Source organism: Bactrocera latifrons, unplaced genomic scaffold, assembly GCF_001853355.1.
Source record: "Bactrocera latifrons isolate USDA-ARS-PBARC rearing strain unplaced genomic scaffold, ASM185335v1 scaffold_55, whole genome shotgun sequence".
In the NCBI taxonomy this organism is placed as follows: domain Eukaryota; kingdom Metazoa; phylum Arthropoda; class Insecta; order Diptera; family Tephritidae; genus Bactrocera; species Bactrocera latifrons.
Genome location: NW_017537212.1, coordinates 1,085 through 18,682, shown reverse-complemented (window position 1 = coordinate 18,682; position 17,598 = coordinate 1,085). Strand labels below are relative to the sequence as shown.

The window sequence follows — 17,598 nt, the reverse complement described above, 5'->3', positions numbered from 1 at the left end:
AACAGAAAACAGCAAGTTGAACGATTGCAAGGAGCGGTCAGGAAGCACAGCACACTTCATATTTTTTTAATACTTGTAGATTATATTTTAAGAATGCAATACAAATAAATCGATATATGTATGTACATAATTAAAACAATAGTCTTAGTTGAAACGCCCAATATTTAGTGCTTACTTATGGTATATGTACCACGTTTCATTACGACATCTCAATTTTTGCGCAACTTACAGCTTGCACAGACAGTCAGACGGACAGATAGACAGGCGGAATTTAGCTCATCTCGTCAACGTCATCATTTATATATGTATATGTACATATGTATGTATGCATATATAACCATACGTATATCTAACTCGATTAGTTTTAGGTTACACAAACAACAGTCAGGGAAACAAAACTGTTCTACTTTGTAGCAATATGTTGCTACTTACATACATATCCCTAGCTCTTCTTTACTTGTTTTTGTTTGTTCCTTTTAGGTAATATGTATGTATTACTATATCTACTTACATATAATACCAAGTAAATTCTCGCACTACGAATAGATAGATTTACACGTAAAATGAGTTTTGTTACACGTTTTTTTTTGCTCGGATTATCTTTTAAATTGGCTCTAATAGTTAGTTTTATATGAAAATATTTTTACACGGKTTTGGTTTGCACGAGTAATTTACTGTCCCAGTTGACCATGCAAAAGGAAAACCAAGTTTTTACCTATTTGGGGTTACAGTGGCTCAAGAARTATCACATTTTATTCTTGGTAATGTCTTAATTAATATGTTATTCTAAATGATTAGTTTGTAGGTAACTCCATCCGTTTATATGTACATACATATATATGTAAGGCACCGATTAATAAACTCGTTATTCGATGCAAATTATTTCGTAATAAGTGCACTATTACTAAACAATTATTATAATCAATATAACTGCTGAGTTGACGCAAGTTATACAAATTATTTTAATTTTGATAATTAATTTTCGTTTCGTTAGCAAACATGCTGCACATACTTTTCTATCCATTTACATATGTACATTCATATTGGAATACCTGTATGCATCCAAGGTATTCTCACAATATTGCTTCAGTATTTTACATTCGATTTTATAGTAGTTTGTTTAGTATTCACTTCACTAAAATTTATCTGTACAAATAYGTATATTTCCAACCACTCAAAACAACTTTTTGCGTCCGAAGTGGTCGAGTGCATTTAATACGCGACTACTATGCAACGGTTCCTGGGTTAAAACACAACTATGGCAAGAAACACAAATATTATATGATTTTCGGCAGAAGATGTCACATCTGTCAGTTGTTTGGAGACGCCAAAATAGAGAAATTATATTTCTAAAATAACATATAAAGCCACACTTTAAATGGCAAGGAAAACTTGGCCGAAAATTGGGAAAAACATTTATTCTTCGCTTTCATCATACTCAGTTAATAACACTTCAAATACATACATATATATGTATGTATATATGTATGAAATGCAATGTGTTTCCACTAAACAAGCACGGTTTATCTAAAAACTAGTCGTGCGTCAAACAGCAAGCAGTTCAGACCTACTCTAYAATTGTTAAATTAATGAGAAGCGAATAAAAGTGGACATTTGTAGAACTTTTGAAAATTTTAATCTGAAAAGGATGACAACCACTTTCAATATCAACGGCTGTAAATACAACGGTAATTGTAAAGTCTATAACTTTGTATTTTTGGAGTTGGTGATTTTTATCTTAACTAATTTTACTCACTTATTTCGTTATTTCAGTAAATCTTATAAATTTTCCACCAGACATCACTCTTAATACTTTTATACGGGAATATGTGCAGTTAACAGCTACCAAATACATGTGCTTGGAAGGAGGATGTGGCGTTTGTCTATGTGTCATTAAAGGTAAACAACCCATCAGCGGAGAAACCCGTACATGGGCTGTTAACTCAGTAAGTCAATTTTTGGGCACAGATTTTTATTCTTATTCTTTATTGGCGTAGACATCGCCTACGCCAATTGGAGATTCCAAGTGTAGTCGGGTCCTTCGCCACTTACTATTTCCAACGGTGTGGAAGTCTTCTACTTCCTCTGCTTCACCCGACGGGTAATGCGTCGGCGAACGATATTCGCCGTTACCAATGCCCAAAGGATCATAGATCTAATTTTATTAACAACAAATAATTTTCATTTATCTCTTAAAGTGTTTAACTTTACTAAATACATGCATGGATTGCGAGATTATAACAGCTGAGGGTATTGGCAACAAAAAAATTGGCTATCATCCAATACAGAAACGACTAGCCAAGATGAATGGCACTCAATGTGGTTTTTGCTCTCCTGGTTTTGTTATGAACATGTACGGTCTTCTTGAATCGAAAGGAGGAAATGTTAAAATGACGGAGGTTGAAAATTCTTTTGGTGGCAACATTTGTCGATGTACTGGATACCGACCTATATTGGACGCTATGAAATCWTTTGCTGTGGATAGTATTATACAGATTCCCAAAGAATGTATAGATATTGAAGATTTCGAGCTTTCCGACTGTTCTAAAGTCGGTTCGCAGCTTAGGGTCACTTGTCAAAAGCCATTAAGGTACTTGACTTACCCCGACGGTACACAATGGTATTGGCCGCGAACATTTTCTGAACTCTTTGAAGCACTGTCCAAAATACAGAATGAAAAATTTATGCTTGTCGCAGGAAATACAGCACATGGCGTCTACAGGAGGTCATTAGATATAAGACATTTTTTTGATATTCATGCGGTGCCGGAGTTAAAGCAGCACTCTATAACTAATGAAAAGGTGACACTTGGTGCAAATATAAGCTTGACGGAAGCAATGGAAATTTTTGAGCAATCTGCACTGAATCCTGGCTTCGAGTACTGTCAGCAATTGAGGGAACATTTTGATCTTATCGCAAAYGTTCCAGTTCGTAACGTAAGTATTGAGAAAGTTTTTTTGAAGAAACTATTTCCTTTGGTTTATCTCTTTGCTTTAGTAGAAATTATATAGTAGTATACATATTAATTGGGTTTTGTTGGTATACGTACATACCTGTACATGTCAAAATAACTTATTTCTTCATTTCAAACATCCTTTTCCTAGTAAATTGCATATAAAAATTACTATCTAATTATTAGATATCTTAATAAATACATAAATACATATATATAGTACATAGTATATCTAAATGTGAAACGAGGTGGAACAATGATTACTGTAATTAGTGAGATTGCGAATAGCCAACATTCAATGACCTCATGATTTTAATAAAAACAGTTGCAGTTGTAGAATTTATCATAAGTACTATGTATTATAGATGCTCTTAATGTATTTCTCGTTCAATAATAAATATTTTACTGTATACATTAAAATTAAATATAATAACTTACATATATACGAAATAAAAACGTTATTACGTATTTCCCAGTCTGGAACATTGGCAGGCAATATCAACTTAAAAAAATACTATCCAGATTTTCCTTCAGATGTATTCATAACATTCGAAGCTCTTGATGTTCAGATTATTGTTGCAGAAGATGCGTCTACATGGAAGACCATATCACTAAAGGAATATTTAGCTTTGACGAATGACCAAATTATTATTATAGCATTCGAATTAAGAGCTTACCCAAACGACAAATTTGTGTTCGATTCCTACAAAGTAAGCAAAGAAAGATATAGCGCTTTAGAATAACAATTAGTTCTACACATRTCAAATATATTTTAGATAATGCCCAGAGCTCAAAACTCACACGCCTATGTCAACGCTGCATTTCTATTACATATGAATATTCCAGAAGGCAAGATTGTAGATGCTCGTATATGCTTTGGCGGTATAGCACCCGATTTTGTACATGCTAAAGCAATTGAATCTGCATTAATTGGTCAGAACTTATTTGAAAAGGACACTATTTCGAATATATTTCAAAATTTGATTATCCAACTGCAACCTAATGCTGTTCTTCCGGACGCTTCACCTGAATACCGAAAAAGTCTTGCTGCTGGTCTACTTTACAAAAGCCTTTTAAAACTGGCACCTAAAGACAAAGTGAAGGATGAATATAAAAGTGGTGGCAAGTTACTTCTACGACCCCTTTCATCCGGAACTCAATCTTTTGAAACTATAGAAAAATATTACCCAGTTACTGAAGCTGTGCAAAAACTTGAAGGTGAGCCACATAATAAGTAATATTCTTAAAAAAAACTCCGCAAGGTTGGTAAATAACATATACGTAAATAACGCGAAGTCAATGAATACCTACAGATATTACTACATTCATATAATTCTCTAAGTAACCTAGGCTACCACGGTTGGTTAAAAAAAAACTTGAGTATAGTACGTAAATAACCGAAATTATAATTTTTTAAGTTTAACTTTGTAATTTATAAGATATAGATATTTCTAATTAAATATATTGTTTATATTAAGCCATGATTCAATGTTCCGGAGAAGCAACTTATATGAATGATGTACTAACTTCTTCCAACTCGGTTTTTTGTGCTTTTGCTACTGCAACAAAAGTTGGCGCAAACATCGAAAATATTGATGCTTCTGAAGTTTTGCAAACTCCAGGTGTGATAGCCTTTTATACCGCAAAAGATATTCCTGGTATGAATTCATCATGTGATCCAATATTCGGATATGAATCTGAAGAGATTTTTTGTAGTGACATTGTTAAATATTACGGCCAACCCTTAGGTGTAGTGGTTGCACAAACAAATGATATTGCGAACCGCATTGCCACAAAAGTAAAAGTGACATATTCAAATAGTGTACGAGAACATAATATTTTAACCACCACCGCAGAAGTGCTGAAAGCAGATGAAAGGAAACGAATTCATATGATAAAAACTACAAAAGTCGATGAAATCAAACTTTCACAGGAACCAGATTTTAATTCTAAAGGTGTTTTTGAAATAGGTGGRCAATATCACTTTACAATGGAGCCGCAAACTACTATAGTTGTTCCTTTTGAAGAAGGATTAAACGTATGGACAGCAACACAGTGGATGGATCATACTCAAAGTGTAATAGCAAAAATGTTGAAACTTCAGGTAAATAATGTACAGTTGAAAGTTCGCCGCCTCGGTGGTGGATTTGGAAGTAAAATTTCACGTGGAAATCAAGTTGCCTGCGCTGCATCATTAGTGGCATACAAATTAAATCGACCATCTCGCTTCGTGCAGACCATCGAATCAATGATGACCTCTAACGGAAAGCGTTGGAGTTGTCGGAGCGATTATGAATTTCACATAAAAGCCAATGGAAAAATTCTAGGACTTAAAAATACATTCTATCAGGATGCTGGATGTACACTCAATGAAAATCCTATTGACGGACATTCTGTTGTTTGCGCAAAAAATTGCTATGAACTTTCTGACTTGAGCACTAAAATTGTGGCCGAAGCTGTCATAACGGATGCACCCAGTTCAACTTGGTGCCGTGCACCTGGTTCCGTAGAAGGAATAGCAATGATTGAAAATATATTGGAACATATTGCATTTGAAGCAAATATAGATCCTGTAGATGCACGATTAGCTAACTTAAAATCTGGTAACAAATTGGAGCTGCTACTACCGCGATTTATTAATACAACAGATTATCGTAATCGACGAAAGGAAATTGACAGCTTTAACGAAAATAATCGTTGGATTAAACGAGGGTTAGGTATAGCTATAATGGAATATCCAATTTTTTATTTTGGTCAATATTCAGCAACAGTTTCCATTTATCACGTAGATGGTACTGTAGTTATATCTCACGGAGGAATCGAAATGGGTCAAGGTTAGTAACTTATACTTAATTGAACTGATAAAAAATTACCTGTTGTTATTGTCTTAAGGCATTAACACGAAAGTTGCTCAAGTGGCAGCACAAACACTCGGTGTACCATTAACTTACATTAAGATTGAATCTAGTGACACTATCAATGGTGCTAATTCTATGGTCACTGGAGGTGCTGTAGGCAGTGAAAGCCTTTGCTTTGCTATTCGAAAAGCTTGCGAAACTCTTAATGAACGTCTTAAACCAATTAAAAATTCGCTTGGAAAGGAAGCTAGCTGGTTGAATGTTGTACAACAAGCGTGGGGGAAAGCAATCAATATGATAGTTAGTGATCATTATAAAGAAGGAGACATGCAGAATTACAGTGTATATGGTTTGGCTCTAACCGAAATTGAAGTGGAYATATTGACGGGAAATAATCAAATAAAACGTGTTGATATATTGGAAGACGCTGGTGAAAGTCTTAGTCCATATATTGATATTGGTCAAGTGGAAGGATCGTTTGTTATGTTGCTCGGCTATTGGCTTACGGAGCAGTTAATATATGACCGGACAACAGGAGAACTTCTAACAAATCGCACGTGGAATTACAAACCTCCGGGTGCAAAAGATATCCCGATAGATTTTCGCATAGAATTACTGCAGAAAAATCCAAATTCAGCAGGATTCATGCGTTCAAAAGCAACAGGTGAACCACCGTGTTGCCTAGCAGTCAGTGTGATCTTTGCTGTTCAGCACGCTTTGCAATCTGCTCGTAAAGATGCTGGACTAAAGCGTGAATGGGTTCGTTTAGGTGCTCCAACAACACCTGAGACTATCGCACTGAATGCTGGAACAAATATAACCAAATTCTCTCTAGCATAAACACTCGGTGAAATTAGTTATAAAGAAATTCGTACATTGTTTAATATTTAAAACTTTCTGGTGACTGGTTATTTCAAGGTATCATTATATAAATAATGTAATTTTATTGTTATTACGTTTTGCTAAACACATTATATATATATACATATAATAATRGATTTTGCGTTGCAATAACCTATATTTTTTTCTATTTTTCTTAATTGAAATAAAAGAKCAGATGTTCTTTCTTTKCTAATATTACAATCGTGGGTTTTTATTAATCAACAACTGTAAAAGGAAAATTGAATAAGCTTTTTTATGAAAGCTCCTGGTTCCTGTCGTCGTCTTTGTCGCCTTSTGATTCATACCTGGTTCCAATCCTCAGGAAATTGATTTGCTGCTGCACAATTAGAATAGTAGCGTTGAACTGAACTGACTKAACTGATGTATTGTTACTTCTTTGAAGTTTTTCTTAGTCAGAAAAGGTCAATTTTGCAATGTAAGTAAGTATTTATGTATACAGATRTGCCATCGCTTTAGTGGCTGATCGTATGTTATCATCTGAGTGTCCAATTATAATCGTAAGTATATTTGTTGGTATGTATGCTATCAGGTCGTTATGTTCGTTTGTATGTTCATACGTATGTATGTTATCAGTTCGTTGTGAAATTATGTTTGTTTGTATGTTCGTGCGTATGTMTCAGCTCTGGAATATCGGGTTAATAGTTGTTGCTAGTGCTGGGGACATAGTGGCTGTAGTAGCTGTAGTGGCTGAATGTGTAACACCCCCCTCTTTAGGATGGAACTGCTCCTGAAGTTCAATATTTAGACCCGAAGATTTTTCCTCTTGCAGTCTTTTACATAAATTCTTATATTTTATACAATATTTCATTAGTAACATTATTAATATAATTGTATTTATAACTGTTAGTAAAATAGAATAATTCRCATTTGTTTTGTGATTATATTTTAATTATTTAATTWGTTTTGTATTTTCTATATTTTTTAAATGAATTTTTTCTAAGTTATTTTTATTTAAAGTGATATTCATTTCTTAATAAAATGGTAAAATTACTATATTGTAAAATATATTATCAATATTTTCATCAATATCTATAGAAAAATKTTTAAATTGAATTAAATTATTCCCTTGAATTTCGTGTCGCATTTTATTACAATTGTGCTCTATTTTAGTTTTTTCTAAATTTTTCGTAAATATAATTCCTTTTTCAATTTCTTTAATTACTGTTTCATTATTTGTTCTACTTGTACAAAAACTGAATTTTCCTTTAAATATATTTTGATGACATGAATCCATTTATTACTTAAATTTAATTTTTTTTTTCAATATTTAATATGTATAATCAAAAACTTGTTCAGTATTCGTAATATATCTTAGTTTATCAATATTTATTTCCTTATTTGTTTCGAATTGGCAAAATTTCAATTTCAAAATATTATTCCTTACAAAATTGTGGTATCATTATACTATTAAATTTTTCTTTATTTCTAGCACATTACTCTTTAAGTACATACTTCAATTTTTTGCTGTCTATTCCAAACATTGAGATTTCTTTATCCGTTAATATATTTCTTCCTAATATGCCTATTCTTGAAAATGCTATTAGATCTTGAATTTTCTCTATTTCGTTAATTAGATAGTTAATATCGAATTGTATGTGTATTAATTCTATCGCTTCTGTATCCTTTTTCTGTGTTATACTCATATTATTTAGCATCAAATTATAAACTATTATATTACCGTTAATTCTGATAATAATTCAATATTTTGTTGTAGCTCTAAATTAACATTAATTTGTTTGTTATGTTCATTAATTAATTTGTGGTCATTTGCTTCAATTATTTTTAAATGTTCACTGAATTCTTGTCTATAATCATCATCCATTGTACCAAATAAAATATGTATTTAAACCTCTTCCTACAATGTTTGCTAATGCTCTTTTTTGTCTAATTTTTAAAGGTGTTATTGAAGTTAATTTATTTCGTGCTATATTTAATGTGAATAATAAWTTGTTTGTTGATTTATTATTTTGAAATGTGTTATTAAATTTCTCTATTGCGATATTTAGTTTTGTTATTATATTTTCATAGTCTGCTAAATATATTATATGATATACTACCTAATTAAAATCCTCTATTACGTTAAATTTTTCTTTCTTTAAAATTGTATATCCTGTATCGTAATTAAGCTGTTATTCTTGTATCGTTACCCGTTTCTGATAAAAGTTCTCTGTTAYCATCAGACTTAATTTTAAATTTATTCATTTAAATTAAAAGTTTTTATATCAAGTGGTCGCACATGTGCTCATATACATATGTATGTATAATTATGTGTGAATGTAAAGAAATATGACAGAGCATACGCATAATGTTTGTAAATTTGTCTACGTGCAATATATGAAKGTATGTAAATATGTACACTCCCTTGTTTCATGCGAAATTTCCGTTGACACGGACAACCAATGGCGAAACTCACGTTTTGTCAAAGAGTCAATGTGTCGACGGACCGACGCGGCAACAAAGCGTCACAACATTGTATTGTTGGTAGAAAATCCGAGCTGTGCCGAAAACACAAACGAACGATCGCGGATTGTCCCCGCTTCCCTTGCCTCTCTAACAGCTCTGAAAATAAATTTGCGTAAATATGTATGTATATACATGTACGTATAAGAGGGTGTACATATCGACGCAGATTTTCGCTTCACTTCTTTCTGTGAAGAAGTATCAGAAAGTTTTTCAATTTATGATTTTTAGCTCTTGCTACCTACCATCGCGAAAAGACGCTTGTTGGTAAAGGCATGTTCGGGGAGATGCAATGGTGTTTGCTTTTATGAATGAAGCGAGTTAGCCGTTGAAAGTGCGCTTGCGTTCATGAATAAAAATGTTGTTGTTGTGTGTTTTTCTACAAATTTGGGCATCGACTTGTGACGCAGCTGATGCTATTTGAGACAATTGTTGGCTTTGTAGAACAATGTTTGTAGTTTTTGCGGGTGACATATCTACACGTGTACGTATATAAGTGTGTATGATGCTATTTCAAAAGATAGTTGTTTTTGTAAAGCAATGTTTGTAGGTTTTGGAGATGACATATTTACATGTGTACGCATATGTATACAAGTATGTATGTTGTGTATGCATTATTTGCGTGGGAATGTCATACGCACATATTTATGTATGTACATATGAGCAGCACGCACTTGTTATTACTGATAAGTAATAATGTGATTTGAATTCGCGAAAGCGATCATAAAACACATTCATATGATTATGATACATGTGAATATATGTTCATACATAATATATACACAAAAGCACTAATATATCAAATACAAGATATAATTGCAAAAGTAGGCCTTATTTTCCTTTTAAAAAAGTAAATAAATTAAAATGTATTCAATTGCACCTGTATTCATAAATGTGCATAAATCGAAATCATATGAATACAGATGTGTGCATATAAACGTATAAAAATATAAGCAAAAGAGCTAATATACGCCTGTAACAGCAATATATATGTAGTTCTGAGCATAATTTTTATTCAATGCTCAGCTCTGTTCAAGCGCAACTGTTAAGATTCCTCCTGCCGAGCTGGCAGTGGTGAAACTCCCTCATCTCGACCGAGTTAGCCAAAAATATTTTACGATCTCTGTTATCATCTGAGTGTCCAATTATAATCGTAAGTATATTTGTTTTTATGTACATATGTTATCAGCTCGTTATGTTCGTTTGTATGTTCATACGCATGTTATCAGTTCGTTGTGAAATTGTTAGTTTGTATGTTCGTGAGTATGTGTTATCAGCTGTCTCTTAGTATGTGTTATCAGCTCTGGAATATCGGGTTAATTGTTGTTGCTAGTGCTGGGGACATAGTGGCTGTAGTAGCTGTAGTGGCTGAATGTGTAACAATATGTACTTATAGTGCAATTGAATTGATTTTTTTGTTATTATCATTTTACTTGGCTTATCATTATCTCTTACCAGCGAATACAAATTTATTTTTACTTTGGTACATACACATGTACATACATAAATAAAACTGTTACGTTTTACATAAGTAGTTGTAATACCGAAACAACAAGTCAATACAAGCTAGTGTTTATTTCGAAGGAGAGTTGCGCATTGCTCTATTATATTATCGCCATTTTTAAAAGGTCTTGAAAGARGATAGCACGCAGTATATGTATAAATTTGTCACATTTAGCATTTAACTTGAAATAAAATAATAATAACCCAAGTACTTGGTAGTTTTTCTTCTSAGAGTGTATACTACATACATACATACATATAATGTGTGGGAATTAATTCAATTGAGCGATCAGTTATAGATAATAKGTACATACATATGTGTATATGATGATGTGTATATGWTATGTACATATCAACATGCAATTGTCGATAATGTGTAGTTGTTATCGTCATAATTTATATAAAATAGCCCCAGCAGAAAATCCGTCCGACTTCTGATATATGAATTTGCGATAACAAATTTAACTTAAACTTAATTTAAATTTAATTTGAATTTATTTTATAATTGAATAAATAACATGTGAATTTGTAATGTTTTATGTTTTAATATTTGGGTTTGCAATTAAAAAACTAATAACTTTTTAAAAATGTACAATGAATTTTTAATATGGTTTTAATTAATTAGGAATATATAATAATTTTCTGACAGGTTAGTTAAGTGTGTAAACAAATACACTTAAATATATACTTACAGATTTATATAACTCACTCTCAACAAAAGTATAAATAGACAGTGGCTAACGAACAGTCAATCATAACGGACGTGTCTTTTAGAACAAGTGGGGAATACCATTCACTAGTATTTACATACATACATACATACATATGTGGATATAAAAGAAAGTAGCAAAATGTCAACAGGCTTATCAATTAATGGTAAAATTTACAATAGTGAGTACATTTATAGCATAAAATTGTGTACAATTTGAAATATCGATGCATTTAATCACAAATTTACCCAGTTACATTGTCCAGTCTCCCAGCAGATATAACATTAAATACTTTTATTCGTGAGTATGTGGGACTTTCAGGTACAAAATTTATGTGCCAAGAGGGTGGTTGCGGTGTATGTGTTTGCGTTGTTACGGGAAAACATCCAATTACTGGAAATGTACGAACATGGACAGTCAACTCTGTAAGTTGAATTTGTTTTAATTTAACCGTTAATCTTATCAAATATTTAGCGAATAAAAATATACCTTCTTATATTATAAGTGTTTGACATTGTTGAATACGTGCGTAGATTGGGACATAACAACCACGGAAGGTATTGGTAATAAGAGTGTTGGCTATCATCCAATTCAGAAACGTTTGGCCAAAATGAATGGCACTCAATGTGGATTTTGTTCGCCTGGATTCGTAATGAGTATGTACGGTTTACTGAAATCTAAAGGTGGCAATGTTACTATGGAAGAGGTGGAGAATTCTTTCGGGGGCAACATTTGTCGCTGCACTGGTTACCGACCTATATTAGACACCATGAAGTCTTTTGCTGTTGATAGTACAATCGAAGTTCCTGAAGAGTGTCAGGATATTGAAGATATCAATAATATAATATGTACTCAAACTTCAAATTTGTGCAAAAGATCTTGTAGTATCCTCTCAACACGACCGCCTATAAATTATAAGGACGGTAGTGATTGGTCTTGGCCCAAGTCAATTAGTGAATTATTCTCAACTATTGAAAAATTAAAAATTAAGAMATATTTTTTGGTTGCTGGTAACACTGCTACTGGTGTTTTTCGGCGCGATCCTTTTATTAAAACGTTCATAGATGTTAATTGTGTCTCTGAACTGAAACAACACAGTATTACTCCAAAGGCTCTAACTTTAGGCGCTAATTTAAGTTTAACAGATACAATGGCAATATTTCAAGAGGCAGCTAAAATGAAAGGATTTGAATACTGTCAACAACTTTGGAATCATTTCGATTTAATTGCAAATCTACCAGTCCGAAATGTAAGTACATAATTTGAATAATAAATCTATTTAGAGCTCTAATTATRCGGTGAATATGACAGATTAAGTTTGCACGAAGTGCCACTATAAAGTATGTATGTATATAAATTATCAGACTTACGGTCTTTGTCGATTTAGTTCGTCCGTCGGTATATTCRCGCACTATTCCCTCGGTTTTTGAGATATTGATCTGAAATTTTGCATATCTGATCACTATAAGATATAGCCGTCACACAAACTGTTCGATGAAAATCGAATTCTTGTATGATAACTTTGATAAATTATCTTATCGAAATCCGGCATAGATTATTGTCCTAAGTAATCTCCCAATTGTTCAGATCAAACCTTTAAAGATGAAGCTGATATTCAAACTTCTTTTTTGCTTTAATATTTAATTGTAACTATGTAACTTATTTTTCAGATGGGTACTTTGGCAGGTAATCTTATCATGAAGCACAATCATAATGATTTTCCGTCCGATGTGTACATCGTTTTTGAAGCACTAAACGCTCAAGTGGTACTTCAAGAAAGTCTCGTAAARGAAAGAGCTGTAACAATGACAGAGTTCCTGAAAACTGAGATGATCGGTAAAATTATTAGAGCAATTATTCTCCCACCTTACATACGTGAGCAATATATTTTTGATTCTTATAAGGTAAATATTTCCCATTACACTTTAATATTATATATTTTACAATCTCATATGTGATAGATTATGATAAGAGCACAAAATGCACATGCCTACGTTAACGCTGCATTTCTAATAAATGTTGAAAGACCAAGCCTTAAAATACAAAATGCTCGTATTTGTTTCGGAGGTATAAGCCCTGGCTTTATTCATGCGACGGAAATCGAAGAATTTATGAAAGGAAAGCAGCTATACGATTCACAAGTTATAACAAAGATTTTCTCAATAGCCAGTAGTACTTTCATTGCTGATTCAGCCTCATCTAATGGTTCCCCTGAATATAGACAGAAACTTGCCTTTGGTCTTCTTTATAAAACCATATTGAAGAATACTCCAGAAAGATTGATTCCACAGAGATTACTAAGCGGTGGAGAAATCCTCAAGCGGCCATTATCCTCAGGCAAACAAGTGTATGAAAGYATACCAGAAAATTTTCCTGTGCACCAACCCATTGAAAAATACGAAGGTTTAAAGCAAACAGCAGGGGAAGCAACTTATGCAAATGACATTCCCATAGCAGTAAACCAACTATGGGCTGCTTTTGTTACTGCTAAACATGTGGGGGCTACARTAGCAAGTATTGACACTTCTGCCGCATTTAAATTACCAGGTGTCGTTGCATTCTTAACATTCAAAGATATCCCAGGAAAAAATACAATTAGCGGCGATGAACCCATGTTTTTCTTGGAAAACGAAGAACTATTTGTTAGCGGTGCAATTAAATTTTACCATCAGCCTATCGGGGTAATAGTAGCGGAGTCAAATGCTACTGCTAATATGGCTGCCGAATTAGTAAAGATCACTTATGACGGCGTAGGAAGTGAAGTTTTTCCTACTTTACATGATGTTCTCAAGAGCAGCCGCTCAGATAGAATCAATCATACGGTTAAGTCACTCATAGAAAATCTAAATATTGAAAATAATTATGATGTGTGTGGTATAGGAAAATTGGATTTGGGTCTGCAATATCATTTTTTCTTGGAACCGCATACTGCTGCAGTTATACCATTCGAAGGTGGATTGGAGGTATATGCAACTACTCAGTGGATGGACCTTCTACAAGGCGTATTAACAGAATTACTTGATATGAAAAATAACGAAATCCAAGTGAAAGTACGTCGTTTGGGTGGGGGATTTGGTGGTAAAGGAACTCGAAATTCCTTTGCTGCTTGTGCTGCATCTTTAGCTGCCCTCAAGCTTAACCGCCCGGTGCGTTTTGTTCAATCTATAGAATCGATGATGAATGTTCTAGGAAAGCGGTGGGCTTTTCATTGCCAGTACGAATTTTACGTTAAACATACAGGAAAAATAGTTGCTTTGCGTAGTGAGTTTTATGAGGACGCAGGATATCAATCCAATGAATCACCAATGGGTCACACTGTTTTAGTTTCTAAAAATTGTTATGAATTTACTGACAATTACAAATTGGACGGCTATATGGTTTTAACCGATTCACCCAGTAACACACCGTGCCGAGGGCCTGGTTCAGTGGAGGGAATTGCAATGATTGAGAACATTATCGAACATATTTCTTTTGAAACAGGACTAGACCCAATCGACGTACGAAAAGCCAACTTAATTCCGGGTCATAAAATGGAACAAATGTTGATATACTTTATACAATCGACTGATTACAAAATGCGAAAGCAGAAAGTTAAAATCTTTAATGAAAATAATCGCTGGCGAAAGAAAGGTCTAGGGATCGCCATCATGGARTACCATATTGGATATTTTGGACAATTTCCCGCCACYGTAGCTATTTATCATCGTGATGGCACTGTCATCATTTCACATGGTGGTATCGAAATGGGTCAAGGCATGAACACGAAAATAGCACAATTAGCGTCTCTTGAGTTAGGCATACCAGTGGATATGATTCGATTCGAAGGGAGCAATACTGTTAATGGTGCTAATAGCATGGTGACTGGAGGATCCATTGGCAGTGAAACACTCTGCTACGTATATATTTTCCGATTATTGCATATTTGTTTCATTAAATTTATATACATTTTAGGCGGTGCGTAAATGCTGTAAAACAATTAACGAACGTCTGAAAAATATTCGGCAATCACTTAAAAACCCTTCATGGTTAGAAATAATACAAACTGCTTACAATCAACACATTAGTTTAATTGTAAGCGAAGATTGTAAGCCTAACGACATGGACCCGTATACTGTTTGCGCTTTAGCCCTTGTTGAAGTGGAAGTCGACATACTTACCGGAAATTATCATCTTCCTCGTGTGGATATCTTGGAAGATGCAGGTGAGAGTCTGAATCCAAATGTAGATATTGGACAAATTGAAGGAGCATTTATGATGGGTCTCGGCTATTGGACGTCTGAAGAAATAATTGTCGATGAAAATACTGGGGAACTGAAGACGAACCGAACATGGAATTATAAACCACCCGGAGCTAAAGACATACCGATAGATTTTCGCATTGAGATGTTAAGCGGCAGTCCAAATGTWGCTGGCTTTATGCGATCTAAAGGTATTATTTATTAATTTGTACCTAATCATATATGGTTTTTTWAAAATAATATTTCTWATTTCAGCAACTGGCGAACCAGCAATTTGTTTGGGAATAGCTGTAGGCTTTGCTTTGCAGGAAGCCTTACAGTCTTCACGTTCTGATGCTGGTTTAGCGAAAAAGTGGATTCCCTTAACTGCGCCTATGACRCCGGAGCGAGTTTTGCTACATTCAGGCACCGATTATAGCATGTTGCATCTGAATTATACTTAATTATACTAATTAAAATGTACTGAATTGATTTAATTAGAAACTTACTTAGAGAATTATACATCATACAAATRTGTATGTGCGTTTATAATATTCTTCTTATACACACATACATATATAAAAATGAAATGCCTTTTTTGTATGTCCGCGCATTACGACCGAACCACATCACGGAAAGACGTGAAAATTTGCACTGGTATTCCTTTAGTCCTGGAAAAGGTCCTAACGGCGCCCTGTTTTGCAAAATCACCCTCGATTTCGCCATTCATGTCTATGTATATTTTTAACTCAAGAACGGCTGAACCAATTTGGCTGAAAATTGGTGATGAGGTAGTTTGGAACCTCGGGGCGGGCATAGGCTACTTTCTATCTTTGTATGTTAAATGTCACAACAATTCATGTGTTCAACATTCAAATATGAATCATTTGAACATTCTTTTCTTCAAAAATGCTCTAGGTCAAGTTTTCGCCCAATTGTATCTATTTTAGGCACAAATGATATTTTCGCTGAAAAGTTAAATATAGATACTGGGATCCAAATATTCGGTACCGAGGGGTTTTGGTTGGATTTGGGCAATATTTTTGGTCACAACATGGCATATTTTAAAAAAAATTATTCGTGCAAGTCCCGTATATCCCGTTGTATCAATTTCTTCCCGATTTGTGCACTGGAAAGTGAAAGAATTAAATGAAATTTAAAACTGCGTATTAGAGTTGGACAAATTTGTAAATTCATTAATAACAACAAGAAATAACTAATTTTAATGCGATTAAAAAGTGAAAATTTGTGTAAATAAGTGCTGTGAATGTATGGACAGAGTTCAATACCTCAATCAAATATAGATTACAGCAGGCAGATTGTAAGCATGAGAAAAGCAGCATTTTTAAAATTTTGTATAAAATATAAAATAAAATATATGAGAACAGGTGAATGACTCAGCGTCACCGTAGGCAATTCAGGCAACTGTACTGAATGACGCGCCGTTACTTGTGTTATGCAGGCATCAACAAGTTTCGTTAAGAAAGAAGTGCGTATTAGAGTTGGACAAAATTGTAACATAAAGAAATAAGTAATTTCAGTGCGATTAAAAGTGAAAATTTGTGTAAATAAGTGATTTGAATGTATGGACAGAGTTCAMTACTCAATGTGAACCAAATTTAGATTGCATTAAAGGTTTGTAAATATGTGAAAAGCAGCATTTTTAAAATTTCGTACAAAACAGTGAAAAGAAAGTGAAAACTGTGTAAAAGTAGTTGCAAAAGCATTAAATTAAGAAACAACCTTGAAGGTTCAATAATTATTTTGTTTGAGTGTGTTAAGAAAAGTGTTGTGATCTAAAAATAAAAATATTATCGGGAAATGCCTTTAACTATAATTAACKACAAAAGTATAGGTGAGTCTCGCATATATTTAACCGCTGATAAACCTTCATTAATAATAATTTCAACACATTCGTTTCTGCAATCATTTCTTAATTTCCAAATCCTTATTGAATCCATTAACTAGTAGCGCAGCTTTTATACGCTCTATTA

At 33.4% G+C, this 17,598-nt stretch overlaps 2 protein-coding genes across 2 annotated transcripts; both read left to right on the top strand.

The window, feature by feature from the left end:
* The first annotated feature begins 1,313 nt into the window (after positions 1-1,313).
* Positions 1,314-6,810, top strand: LOC108974432 (indole-3-acetaldehyde oxidase-like). Its single transcript, XM_018942260.1, has 7 exons — positions 1,314-1,688; positions 1,774-1,946; positions 2,199-2,936; positions 3,430-3,663; positions 3,730-4,171; positions 4,432-5,787; positions 5,846-6,810. The coding sequence occupies exons 1-7, from the start codon at positions 1,649-1,651 to the stop codon at positions 6,649-6,651; spliced, it is 3,789 nt and encodes a 1,262-aa protein (XP_018797805.1). The 5' UTR covers positions 1,314-1,648; the 3' UTR covers positions 6,652-6,810.
* Positions 6,811-11,403: 4,593 nt separating this feature from the next.
* LOC108974433 (indole-3-acetaldehyde oxidase-like) lies at positions 11,404-16,143 on the top strand. Its single transcript, XM_018942262.1, has 7 exons — positions 11,404-11,568; positions 11,640-11,812; positions 11,893-12,636; positions 13,058-13,291; positions 13,349-15,283; positions 15,339-15,816; positions 15,881-16,143. Exons 1-7 carry the CDS (start codon positions 11,529-11,531, stop codon positions 16,066-16,068), a joined length of 3,792 nt encoding a protein of 1,263 aa, XP_018797807.1. The 5' UTR covers positions 11,404-11,528; the 3' UTR covers positions 16,069-16,143.
* The last annotated feature ends 1,455 nt before the right edge of the window (positions 16,144-17,598 follow it).